Below are 13360 nucleotides of genomic sequence, written 5' to 3'. Positions count from 1 at the left end.
AAGCACTGGTTTCTTGTTTTTAGACAGAGTCTCGCTAGGTGGCCCAGGCTGGAGTGCAGTTGGCATGATCTCAGCTCACTGCAACCTCCTCCTCCCAGGTTCAAGCGATTCTCCTGCCTCAGCCTCCCAAGTAGCTAGGATTACAGGTGCCCACCACTATTTTTAGAAGAGACGGGGTTTCACCATGTTGGCCAGGCTAGTCTTGAACTCCTTATCTCAGGTGATCCACCCGCCTCAGCCTCCCAAAGTGCTGGGATTACAGGCATGAGCCACTGCACCCGGCCAGCACTGGTTTCTTATAATAATACCTACCTCATAGGTTCTGGCAAGAAACAAAAATGATTCATGTAAAGCGCGTAGCAGAAGCCGTGGTAAATGTTAACTTGTTTTCTTTGTTCCTCATTCCTCAGTTCTCTTGGATGAACGTGCCCTGATAAGCACTCTGTGCAAAAGCATGGGTAGGATTTTAATGTGATTGTGTCCTGAAGTATACATTTGAGACCCCAAGTCTAACTCGGGGGCTCCCCCAAAGGTGGGGAATTTAACTTTCCCATTCCTTATCCAGGCCGGTCCCTCTCAGCTGTCACGGACCCCCACTGCCCCAGACACACCACCCTTTCATGGCTCCACACAACTACAGTCCCACCTTCTTAAGGGAGGCGATGGTGGATTCAGCTGTAGTTGCCAGGAGACCAGTTTTGTACTGGGCAGCTTGGTATTGGACCTTTCAGTCAGGAAACTAACTGAAAAAAAAAAAAAAAAAGAAAGAGCTATATAAAAATCCTACCATCCTTTCCACATCCAGAGCCAACGGGTGTAGAGATACCCGGGTGGAGTCCCAGGGCCCCTGGTGCCCATCCCTCTCCTGAGGATCAAGAAAGACAAGGCGTGCTGGGCGCAGTGGCTCATGCCTGTAATCCCAGCACTTTGGGAGGCTGAGGCAGGAGGATCACTTGAGGCTAGGAATTCAAGACCAGCCTGGGCAACATTGTGAGAGCCCTGTCTCCACAAAAAATTTTTTAAAAATTAGCTGGGCGTGGCAGGACTCACCCTTTAGTCCCAGCTACTCAGAAGGCTGAGGTGGGAGGATTGCTTGAGCTCTGGAGGTCGAGGCTGCAGTGAGCCATAATCACATCACTGCACTCCAGCCTTGGTGACAAAGCAAGACCCTGCCTCAAAATAAAATAATAAAATAAAATAAAATAAAATAAAAAATAAAATCAAATGATAAAATAAAATAAAATAAAATAAATATTTTTTTAAAAAGAAAGACAAGGCCTGAAAGGTATCCATCAGATTTAGCTTCTGGGAGGTCTTTCAGTTCAGTGTAGGTGGAAAAGGAGGCCAGAGGTGGAAAGCAAAGCCAGCGGGGCACACAGCTCTTCTGAGAAGATGAGGTGCCCGGGGGTGGGGGTAGGACCGGGGGGAAGAATATCTGGTGTCCTGGATAAGCCCAGCCAGACGGATGCACACAATGGGGGTGCGCTCAATCCAGGAAGAGCTTTATCACTCGTCTGGGGGCAAATCGACTTCTTAAAAAAGTTAGTAGACACTTTGGGATGCTGAGGTGGGTGAATCACGAGGTCAGGAGATCGAGACCATCCTGGCTAACACGGTGAAACCCCGTATCTACTAAAAATACAAAAAATTAGCCGGGCATGGTGGCGGTCGCCTGTAGTCCCAGCTACTCAGGAGACTGAGACAGGAGAATGGCGTGAACCTGGGAGGCGGAGCTTGCAGTGAGCCGAGATTGCGCCACTGCACTCCAGCCTGCAGCCTGGGCAACAGAGTGAGACTCCGTCTCAAAAAAAAAAAAAAAGTTAGTAGAATCCACTCGACCTAACTTAAAATAGGTCAATGTAATGTAGGTTTTCAACAAGCTTCCGGTTGTGTTTACGTATTTCTGGTTGGCAACTTTTTATCGAGTATGTCTGGAATTTTTGTTGAAACCACCTGGCAGCTCTCCTGGGGCTCTGTGGCCTCCTCTTTCTGGCCTATGAATAGTCTAGTGACTCCAGCCATGGTCATGGTAGGTGTGCTGTGGACACTGGTAGTGTCTGATCTTCTTTCCAGCAAAGTGTGTACAGGGAGACCCAAAGCTGAAGGTTACAGGTGGCAAATGCTATAATAGCTTTATACTCAGTGGTGATGTAACACAGAAGATGCATAAGAAGATCAAAGAAGGTTTCTCCAAGGAGTGGGAATTGGAGTCGACAGTGGTTAAGAGCATGCCATGGGCTTGACTCCTGGCTCGGACACTTGTTAGCTGTATGACCTTGGCAAGTGACTTAGTTTCTTTGTGCCTTAGGTTCTATGTCTGTGAAATGGGCACAATGCTAGTGTTTACTTCATAGGGTTGTGAAGATTAAATAAAAGTAGATGTAAAGCACTGAGACCAGTGCCTGGTAGGTAGTAAGCACTCATTGAATGCTAAGTATTATTAGCTGTTATTTGAATTGGGTCCTCAAGGATGAGGAGGCTTGGCATGGAGAACAGGAAGGAATCATGACAGTCTGGTGTGGCTAAGGGGTAGGGTGCATGTGTAGGTGTAGGAATGGTGGGAGATACTCTTGTTAAGAAACACAGTGATGAGAAATCATGAAGAGCCTGTGCGTCACGCCGGGGAGGTTAGTCTTTGCCCTGTAAGCCACGGATACCTTCTGAGGAGCCTCACAAAGGGACAGCCCAGCTGCAGTTCTCTCCTGCCTCCACGGGGAGACTCCTCTGGTTGTTAGAAGCCAAAACTTAGTTCTTTCATTATCCAAAAGGGAGAATCCTGAGGACAGGAAAGGAGGTGAAAAGAGAATTGCTTCTTTAATTTGTGAAAGCTTTAATTTGGGGAAGCTTTATCCTGTCTCTAGTTAAGATTTGCTGAGTCGGAATGGGGACCTGAGGGTGACAGAAAAGAATATGGTTAATGTCCATAACAACACGCCCTTGCACCTCGAGACACTGTGGGGTGAGGGCGGAGTTCTCAAAGCCTTTGTTTCCACTCTGCTTCGCAGAGCCTTGGAGAAGCTGCCAATTCTGGCCAGGTGCAGTGGCTCATGCCTGTAATCCCAGCACTTTGAGAAGCTGAGGCGAGTGGATCACTTGAGTACAGGAGTTCGAGACCAGCCTGGGCAACATGGTGAAACCCTGTCTCTACCAAAAATACAAAAATTAGCCTGGCGTGGTGGTGTATGCCTGTAGTCCCAGCTACTTGGGAGGCTGAGGTGGGAAGATCCTTGGGCCTGGAAGGCAGAGGTTGCAGTGAGCCGAGATGGCGCCACTGCAGCCTGGGTACTAGAGCCAGATCTTGTCTTAAAAAAACAAAACAAACAAAAAATAAATAAAAAGAGAGAATCTGCTAATTCTTCTTCCTCTGTGGGTCAGCCCAAATTATTTCCGGCTTTTTAAACATTTCAGTCCACCATGGACGATTTGGAGAGGAGGGTACCTCTGCCCTCCTACATCTGAAGACAATTTCCAACATTAGAGATTCGTTCCTTTGACTAAACCCTCAGTGGAAACAAGCTAGCAGTGAAAAGAACAGGGAATCCAGAATCAGGAAACAAGAAGCCCTGACTTCTCCACTTTGGAGCTGTGAGTCACTCACAGCCTCTCTGACCCTTAGTACTTCCCTTTGAAAAAAACTGGGATTCCCCAAGAGCTGTGAAGAGGATGAGAGGAGATCCCATGTGTAATAGCTCTGAACAGACTTTGTAAGCTGTGTCCCAGGAAGCTGAGTTTCATGCACTGAAGAAACAGGAATTTGGGTATCAGGGAAGTGGGGGAGGGGGTAGTTCTGGGGCCTGGAGCACTTAAGGGGAGGAGGTTGTGAAGGGTGGGGACCAGTCCAGGGAGGATCGTGAGGGCCCTGTGTGAGACAGAGGTGGCAGCAGGGGCTTGTCGACAAGCTACGGGATTGGGTAGGGGTTGGGGGTATGCGGAAACGTTAGATCTTGTCAACGTGACATTAGCGTCTTGGTGAGACCGGAGGTTCTCTTGAGGGGAATCTCTCCGCAGCTGGAGCAGAGGCAGGTGGGAAGCGTATGACCGTCCTGTGCATTCCCCTTTCTGACCACAAGGTGTCGCCACTGCAGCGGAAACATTAGTTTTCTCCGGCTATCAGAAATTACTAGTCCCTTTCCGAAGGAAAAGGGGCTTGGGAGCCCCAGCTCGGAATCAAAGAAGGTCCTGTGGCACAAGACCTTCACTGGTTCATCCCAGCAGCTTCCAGTGCACACCGTTTGCATCAGGGAGCTGGGGGAGGATAGCGCTGACTCACTGGACTAGGAAATCCCATGTTCTTCACCCTAAACAAGGCCTAGAGCTCAAAGCTGAACTCTGACAACTAAAAAAGTCCTGACTGTCTGCAATGTGCTGCCTACACTAAACCCAGAGTCCGAGCTTCACACTCTTAAGTGGTGGGGATCTGTTACGAGCTCTAGACCTCCTAAGCATGCCCAGGGCCATAGAGCATTTCCTAAAGTGTGTTCCTTCAAGATGCCTCTTAAAAATAACAAATCCAATTCATTTAGCAAATGAGAGCATGAATACCACACCCCGCTGTCAGAAGTTCCCAGTGCTCAACAGCATTGTAGGAGCTCTGAAAGGGCTGCCCTTAGAAAGATTACTTAACCCTAACTCAGTGATTCCTAAACTTGCTTTTTTAGGGACTCCTTCTCCATGCCGCATATTAATATCACATGTAAACAATGTTCAAGAAAACATACTGAGGCGTGGAATTCTAGGATAGAAGGGGGCACATTTTATGAAGAATGAGCATCCAGAGAGTAGTGTCCTGGGGTTCACGGGAAGAATTTGAAGAAAGTACAAGTGAAAAGACTGGAAGAAAATAGCACCAAATCAAAGTGTTATTTATAGATGATGGAATTATGAATGATTTTTATTTGTTCTCTCTTCTTTAAAGAGGCTTTCCTTGGCCCTTTGGATGAGATTAAGACCCCTTGCCATAAGCTCAGATAGTACCTCCATCTTGAACTGTAACCACCATTGTTTCATGTCTGTCTTCTTTGGGAGACTGGAAACACCAAGAGGACAGGGACCCTCTTCATCTCATTTATAGCTGTGATCAGCAGCTAAAGATTTTCTGTATTGAATTGAATTGAAGTAATAGTTTTATATCATTTATAAATTATTATAAGGAGCATACATTGCTTTTATTATACAAAATTTTACTTATATATATATTTTTTCGAGATGGAATCTCTCTTTGTTGCCCAGGCTGGAGTGCAGTGGTGCGATCTCAGCTCATTGTAACCTCCACCACCCAGGTTCAAGCGATTCTTTTACCTCAGCCTCCCAGGTACCTGGGACTAGAGGCGCGCACCACCATGCCCGGCTAATTTTTATATTTTTAGTAGAGACGGGGTTTCACTGTGTTGGTCAGGCTGGTCTCGAATTCCTGACCTCAAGTGATCTGCCCACCTTGGCCTCCCAAAGTGCTGAGATTACAGGCGTGAGCCACTGCACCCGGCCACAAATTTTTAAAAGAAAATTATCAATGGCTCCAGGGAGTTCTAGACCTGAAACAGGATTTTTGTTCCTGTTTTATAATTTCTTAAGTTTGTGACCTTGAGCAGTTCACTTAACTTCTTTAAGCCTCCTGTCAACTCCATGAATTAGAGATTGAAATATTGAGGATTGCTGGAAGGATGAGAGGACATCACATTTGAGCAGCACATCCGGAGAAGGAAAATCTTAAGATGCAATCTTGCAAGAAAGTGACGGTGGGGCGGAGAGAGGACTGCTCCCGTGGTTTTGCCCCTAGCACCAAGTGGCAAGAGACAAAGCTGGTATGATTGACAGGGCCAGATCTGTGACCTGAAGCTTGGACTTGTTACTGAGGATTACCTCTAGTGGTTGCTGGGCAGCCCTGAAATGTCTGAACAGAGCAGTGACAGGATCGTATTTACAATTTAGAGCATCTCTTAGGGATGGCGTGGAACCAGCTGGTGGCAGCAGGGATCAGGCAAGGCTGGCTCTGCAGCAAAATTAGAGGAGGTAGGTCTGCAGCTCCTCTCAAAATAGCAGTTATAACAAAGCATCTTGGATGGCAGGACATATGCATATGCCCAAGCACAAAGCTCTTGCTTTCAAGATGAAGAAATTCGTAGGATGATTGAGGGGAAAGGTCTTCCATGAGACATTCTGGTCCGTTCTCTTCGATTCAGGAGGATCAGCTGTTTTCACTCCTACTTTCCAGAGGAAGCCTGCAGCTCAAAGAAGTTAAATGGCTTGCTCAAGTGGCGGCAGATGCAGAGGAAGAGTCTAGAAAGCCTGCCTCCGTCCCACCCCAACAGCATACACATTCACCACCCCCCATACCACACACACTACACATGCAACACACACCACACACATTACACACACCACACACCACACATCACACACCACACACATTACACACACCACACACCACACATCACACACCACACACATTACACACACCACACACCACACATCACACACCACACATCACACACCGCACACCACACACACTACACACGCCACCACGCACACATCACACACCACACACATCACACACCATACACACTACACACACCACACACTACACACATTACACACCACACACACCACATGCAACACACACCACACACCACACATACACCACACACTCACCACACACACATCACACACACACCACACACCACACACACACCACACACTCACCACACACACTACACCACACACCACATACACACCACACACCACACACACCACACACCACACACACATCACACACATCACACACCACACACACACCACACACACCACACACCACACACACACCACACACATCACACACCACACACACCACATACATCACACACTCACCACACACACTACACCACACACCACATACACACCACACCATATGCACCACACACTACTCATGCCACACACACACCACACACAACACACACTACACATGCTGCCACACACCCCACACCACACGTGCTACACACACCACACACATCACATACCACACACACCACACACACTACACACACCACACACCACACACATCACACACACACCCCACACCACACGTGCTACACACACCACACACATCACACACTCACCACAGGCACCACACACACTACACACACCACACACATCACACACTCACCACAGGCACCACACATATTACACACACCACACACATCACACATGCACCATACACACCATACACACTACACACACCACACACATCACACACTCACCACATGCATCACACACACTACACACACCATACACTACACACAACACACACACTGCCCCCCATACCACACACATCTACTACCCAGGCACCCCAAAACACCATACACCACACACACGCCATACACACACCACACACACCACACATACCACACACACCACACACTACACACTCTACACATACACACTACACACACCACATACTCACTGCCCCCCACACCACACACATATACCTCCCACACTTTACACACATTCACATACCACACACACACCACACACCACAAATACACATTCACCACCCCCATACCACACACACCCCAGAAACACACACACAACACACACACTCCTTATACACGCACCACACACTACATGCACACATGCCACTCTCATAGTGCACAGCACAGCATACACCACCCAGTCACCACATACACATCTCATATCACACACACTCCTTATGCCACATACACACACCACACATCACACTCCCATCACACACACTATACACACATACCACACATAGGCCACACACCACATACCACACACACACTACTCTCACAGAGCACAGCACACACACGCTGCACATCACTGACACACCACACACACCGACACACCACACACACCACATAACACACAGACACACACACACACACACCCCACACACCTCTCTCATGGCAGAAATCCAGGGATCAGAGTGTTTGATTTCCAAAGGCTTCTTTCATATGAGTCTAAACTAAGAGATTTGGTTTCTGAAGATCATAAAAGTAATAATGTCTTCTGATTAGAAAGCATTTTCATGTAATACATAATGTGTATTATGTTTCCTGAGCACTTACTACATATCAGGCATTCTGTTGCGGGCTTATATTTATTATTAGTACCTCATTTTATGCTTGCAAGTACCCTGTGAGGCAGGTACTATTATTTCTGATTTTAGATGAGGAAATGGAGGTCGAATGAAGCTGAGTTACTTGCTAAAGACAAATTAATAAGTGGCAGAGCCAGGTGTCAAACCCAGGGTGCCTGACTGAATTCCGAGCACTTCACATTGTGGGCCCTGCCTGGTTTAAGCGTTCTGCAGCCCTGGAGGTGGAGATGGGGCTCCAGCCTGGAGAAGCTCAATGGCAGAGGTTGTGCTTCCCAAGGAGTCCAGACCTCCCATTCCTGACTGTCTCCACTCCACTGTGGTGCCTCTCTTCACCCTGGCTCTCCCTCCCCTGCAGCCTCAGGCCAGCCTGTCTCCCTGAAGAATATCTCCACAGACACAACGGGTTACTACATCTGTACCTCCAGCAATGAGGAGGGGACCCAGTTCTGCAACATCACGGTGGCCGTCAGATCTCGTAAGAGCAGGCTGGGGAGGGAGGGCTGACAAAGCCCACAGCATAACTGGTGGGGGTCCAGAGAGTCAGCTGAGACCACCGTGAGGAGGAATAGGGGGGCCTCTCTAGGGCCACACACCTGCAGGTTAGCTGTGGTGACCCAGGCAGGATGACTGTCCCAGGCTCCCCTTACTCTGAGGCCAGTCCAGTTCCACTGGTGTTTGGAAGGACTGACTTCCAGGACTCAGAGGCTTTGTCAGTCCCACCTGCCTAGGAGCCACTCGGTGGGCATGGAGGAAGTGCCCAGGGCAGCTGCCGCAGAGTCTGGCCCACGTCCTTCTTGGGCGAGACACCAAATCTAGCTTAATGAGCTGGCCGGGCTGACACCTGAGGGCTTTTGCAGAGCCAGGGTAGCCCGGAGAGTGTTAAGATGTGAAGTGGTCCATATGTCTCTCTCTGAACCTCCATCCTGAAGAATATTCCTGGGCCATGGCTGGTCACATTCCTCCAAGACCATGCCTTTCATGGAGTGTTACCAGAAGCCGGTAGCTGCTGCTCCCCTGCTGAGAGGAGGCCCGGAGCTAGCTTAGAAGCTCGGCAAATGCAGCTGCTCTGTCCTCTTGCAGCCTCCATGAACGTGGCCCTGTATGTGGGCATCGCGGTGGGCGTGGTTGCAGCCCTCATTATCACTGGCGTCATCATCTACTGCTGCTGCTGCCGAGGGAAGGACGACAACACCGAAGACAAGGAGGATGCAAGGCCGTGAGTGTCTGGACTGGTAGCCTGTTGGAAGGGTCTGGGGAGACTGGAAATATGCATCCCAATTCCTCACAGCCTCTTCGACTTGCAGCACCCCTTGGGGTATATCACCCCCATTTTGTGCTGACGAAACAATGACCAGTTCAAGCCATAAAATGTGCATTGCAGCCCCAGGACCTGCCTCCCAGTCCTGTGGTTTTCCAGTCTGGGAGCTCAGGGCAGGGCTTCCTGTGGCATGACTAGAGCGAAGTGTGGCCTGGAGCCCCTGTCACGGGGCCAGTTCCTCCTGGGCTGGTAAAGCCAGTCTGTTCCTGTAACCCCCTCAGCTCATGCGTGGAACAAGTCTGTGGCACCTTTACTCTCAGCCCAGCCTTTCAGCCCAGTGTCCTCTGCAGCTGGTGGGTGGGGAGGAGGTCTGGAGGCTGCTCTTCCTGTAATGCGCATGAGGCCCAGCTCCCTTGAGGGTCCGCCTGAGAGCAAATCCTTCCCCTCTGTCCCCCGCTGCCCTGCAGGAACCGGGCAGCCTATGAGGAGCCACCAGAGCAGCTAAGAGAACTTTCCAGAGAGAGGGAGGAGGAGGAGGAGGAGGAGGATGACTACAGGCAAGAAGAGCAGAGGAGCACTACTGGGCGTGAATCCCCGGACCACCTCGACCAGTGACTGGGGCCAGCAGCAGAGGGCGGCAGAGGAAGGGTTAGGCGTTCATTCTCCCGCTTCCTGGCCTCCCTTCTCCTTTCTAAGCCCTGTTCTCCTGTCCTTCCATCCCAGACATTGATGGGGACATTTCTTCCCCAGTGTCACCTGTGGGGAGCATGGCTGGCCTGGTAAGGGGGTCTCTGTGCTGATCCTGCTGACCTCCCTGTCCTGTGAAGTAACCCCTCCCGGCTGTGACACCTGGTGCGGGGCCTGGCCCTCACTCAAGACCAGGCTGCAGCCTCCACTTCCCTCGTAGTTGGCAGGAGCTCCTGGAAGCACAGCGCTGAGCGTGGGGCGCTCCCGCTCAGAACTCTCCAGGGAGGCGATGCCAGCCTTGGGGGGTGGGGGCTGCCCTGCTCACCTGTGTGCCCAGCACCTGGAGGGGCACCAGGCAGAGGGTTTGCACTCCACACATTTTTGTGGAATGAATGAAAGAATAAGTGAGTTTGCTTGGGGCCCTGCATTGGCCTGGCCTTCAGCTCCCACTGCCTTTCCAGCCTCACTTCCCGTAGCTGCCAGTATGTTCCAAACCCTCCTGGAAAGGCCGCCTCCCACTCCTGCTGCACAGGCCCTGGGGAGCTTTTGCCCACACACTTTCCATCTCTGCCTGTCAATATCCTACCTGTCCCTCCAGGCCCATCTCAAATCACAAGGATTTCTCTAACCCTATCCTAATTGTCCACATACGTGGAAACAATCCTGTTACTCTGTCCCACATCCAATCATGGGCCACAGGGCACAGTCTTCTGAGCGAGTGCCTCTCACTGTATTAGAGCGCCAGCTCCTTGGGGCAGGGCCTGGGCCTCATGGCTTTTGCTTTCCCTGAAGCCCTAGTAGCCGGCGCCCATCCTAGTGGGCACTTAAGCTTAATTGGGGAAACTGCTTTGATTGGTTGTGGCTTCCCTTCTCTGGTCTCCCTGAGATGATTGTAGACACAAGGATGATTCCCACCCAAACTCACATATTCATTCAGTGAGTTAAACATGAATTGATTTAAAGTGAACACACACAAAGGAGCTTGCTTGCAGATGGTCTGAGTTCTTGTGTCCTGGTAATTCCTCTCCAGGCCAGAATAATTGGCGTGTCTCCTCAACCCACACGGGGTTCCTGGTAGTTCCTGCATCCCGATACCTCAGCCCTGGCCCTGCCCAGCCCATTCGGGCTCTGGTTTTCTGGTGGGGCTGTCCTGCTGACCTCACACAGCCTCCCTCTGTTTGTCGAGCATTTCTTCTACTCTTGAGAGCTCAGGCAGCGTTAGGGCTGCTTAAGTCTCATGGCCCAGTGGCTGGTCTCGCCCAACTGCAGTTTACTATTGCTGTCTTTTCTGGATGATCAGAAAAATAATTCCATAAATCTATTGTCTACTTGCGATTTAAAAAAAAATGTATATTTTTATATATATTGTTAAATCCTTTGCTTCATTCCAAATGCTTTCAGTAATAATAAAATGGTGGGTGGAAATTCTTATTTCTTTTTTAATGTGGATTTTGTTTGCAGTAAGATAAAGCTTGGGTCTCATGGATCATCTCTACTCACCATATCACTCTTCTGCTTCCTAGGGGAGGTGAGACAAGGTAACGGAGTTGAGAATCCTGGGGTCCCTCTGCCTGTGGCCGCAGTAGGGTCAGGCAGTGCCTCTAGTGGTTGCTGGGAATAGGACCGATTCCTGCCTGCTGGTGGAGGTATATTCCAGGAGTCTGCAGTGTCAGGACCCCAAGAGGCCTGGGTGTCAGTCTACATGCTTGAAGGAAGATGGTGGAGATGCTCTAGCCAGTTCTACTCCCTATGATGCCCCTCCTGAGAAAGGGGCGGGGAAGTCCTCTTGTTCTGTCACAGAGAACTGTGATGCTTCCTCTTCCAAGGCAACTTGGCTCCGCTGTGGGCTCTTGGCTTTGACACTGACTCTCCTGTGAGACATTCAAGGTCTGTTCCTCGGTGTCCTTTCCTGTGCTCCCTCCTGTCTGAGCACTTGTCACGCAGTACTGTGTGCTTATTACACCTGTGTACAGGTCTGTCTCTGCCTCACCCTGTACGATTTGTAAGGATAGGAACTGTAGCTTCCTTATGGCCTGGCATGTGTTGACCCTTGACAAAGGTTTGTTAAATGAATAACATTTGCTATCACAGTGTCTTGCCCAAGGACATCTCCTAGCTCTCTAGATACTCTGAGGTGCCTTCCAGTCCTCACAGTGCAAGATTCCACAAGCATGTTCTTGAGGGAGCCACGGAAGCAGAGGCGGCCACCTTGCCCCAGGTTTGACTTGACTTCTCTCTGCCCCTCAAAGGACTCTGAAGGTTCACCTGCCTTAGCTCCAGGCTTAGGGAAGAAAAGGAGGGAAATCGAGACCCACTGCATTAATTCAAAAACAAATATTTTGTGAGCATCTACTATGTGCCAAGCAGTGTGCTGGCTGCAGAGTATATAAAAGTCACTAAGACACCAGTTTTCAGGAGGAGCTAAAATCTAATGGAGGTCACAGACATAAAAACAATTATGTGAGCGAGTGAAGGGGCTACAGGACACAGAGGAGGGCCTGAGTAACTCAGCCTAAGGGAGTTCAGGAAAGCTTCAGAGAGGAGGGTGCATTTGGGCTGCATCTTGAAGAAGAATGAGGAGTTTTACAAGTGGAAAAGGGCGGGTGCTGACATTTCTTCCGTCCTCCAATGCAGGTTTCTATTACTTGGGTGTCAAATCACATTATCACTCAGTAAGACTACAGTTTCCTGCTGAATTTATTTCAGTCCACAGACTCTGGGGATTAGACTGTTGTAGGTTCTTATACAATCAAAATTAGCCCAGCAATACAGTCTCCTTAGAATGTCAGGCATCCCTTCCCAAATTATGGTTTCCAGCTGCTGGTTCAAAGACTTTATGGTGTTTTAGAAGAGAGACAAATGCTATCCATTAATTGAGGGAAGATTGTGTACTATAAACCCTTATTAGGCACTTGAGACAGTTTTTCATATAATCCCCACTCACAGTTTCAAATACTTGGGCATATGCCAATGTTAGGTGTTCATGTTATCACCTAAGGACGGACTCTGGCTGCCCAGAGAGGAACCCATGAACTAATATACAGGTTGGTAAATTAGCCACTCTTCAGGATCTTGTTATTTATTTATTTATTTTTAATTTTACTTTAAGTTCTGGGATACATGTGCAGGACGTGCAGGTTTGTTACATAGGTATACATGTGCCATGGTGCACCTATCAACATGTCATCTAGGTTTTAACCCCCACATGCATTACATATTTGTCCTAATGCTCTCCCTCCAAAAAGTCTTGTTCTTAAGCTGCTTTTGTGACACAGTGATAGGGCCTCAGCTCTCAAATGCAG

At 49.3% G+C, this 13360-nt stretch overlaps 2 protein-coding genes across 14 annotated transcripts in view; one reads left to right on the top strand and one right to left on the bottom strand.

Annotated features, from left to right (window-relative positions):
* GPA33 (glycoprotein A33) overlaps positions 1 to 11489 on the top strand; it is a 39400-nt gene extending 27911 nt beyond the window's left edge. Inside the window, exons 5-7 of the mRNA XM_063625070.1 lie at positions 8469 to 8588; positions 9194 to 9329; positions 9839 to 11489. Coding sequence (XP_063481140.1) covers positions 8469 to 8588; positions 9194 to 9329; positions 9839 to 9986 — 404 coding nt within the window. The 3' untranslated portion in view covers positions 9987 to 11489. The remainder of the gene's footprint in view (positions 1 to 8468; positions 8589 to 9193; positions 9330 to 9838) is intronic.
* The window catches only part of STYXL2 (serine/threonine/tyrosine interacting like 2), an 82108-nt gene extending 70293 nt beyond the window's left edge, over positions 1 to 11815 (bottom strand). For 4 of the 13 annotated variants that reach the window (XM_063625067.1, XM_063625056.1, XM_063625068.1 and 1 more), the window contains exons 1-6: positions 11559 to 11815; positions 4975 to 5095; positions 2658 to 2776; positions 1051 to 1169; positions 647 to 743; positions 313 to 442 (exon numbers count right to left, since the gene is read on the bottom strand). The gene's annotated coding sequence lies outside the window, so the exon portion shown is untranslated. Of the gene's footprint in view, positions 1 to 312; positions 443 to 646; positions 744 to 1050; positions 1174 to 2657; positions 2777 to 4974; positions 5096 to 11558 lie in introns of all 13 variants that reach the window. The other 9 variants (XM_063625066.1, XM_063625064.1, XM_063625058.1 and 6 more) reach the window with 8 other exon arrangements.
* Positions 11816 to 13360: the final 1545 nt, after the last annotated feature.

This window comes from Symphalangus syndactylus, chromosome 12 (genome assembly GCF_028878055.3).
Source record: "Symphalangus syndactylus isolate Jambi chromosome 12, NHGRI_mSymSyn1-v2.1_pri, whole genome shotgun sequence".
Lineage (NCBI taxonomy): Eukaryota > Metazoa > Chordata > Mammalia > Primates > Hylobatidae > Symphalangus > Symphalangus syndactylus.
Note: the sequence above shows the minus strand (reverse complement) of the source record. Positions and strands in the feature narration are given on the sequence as shown.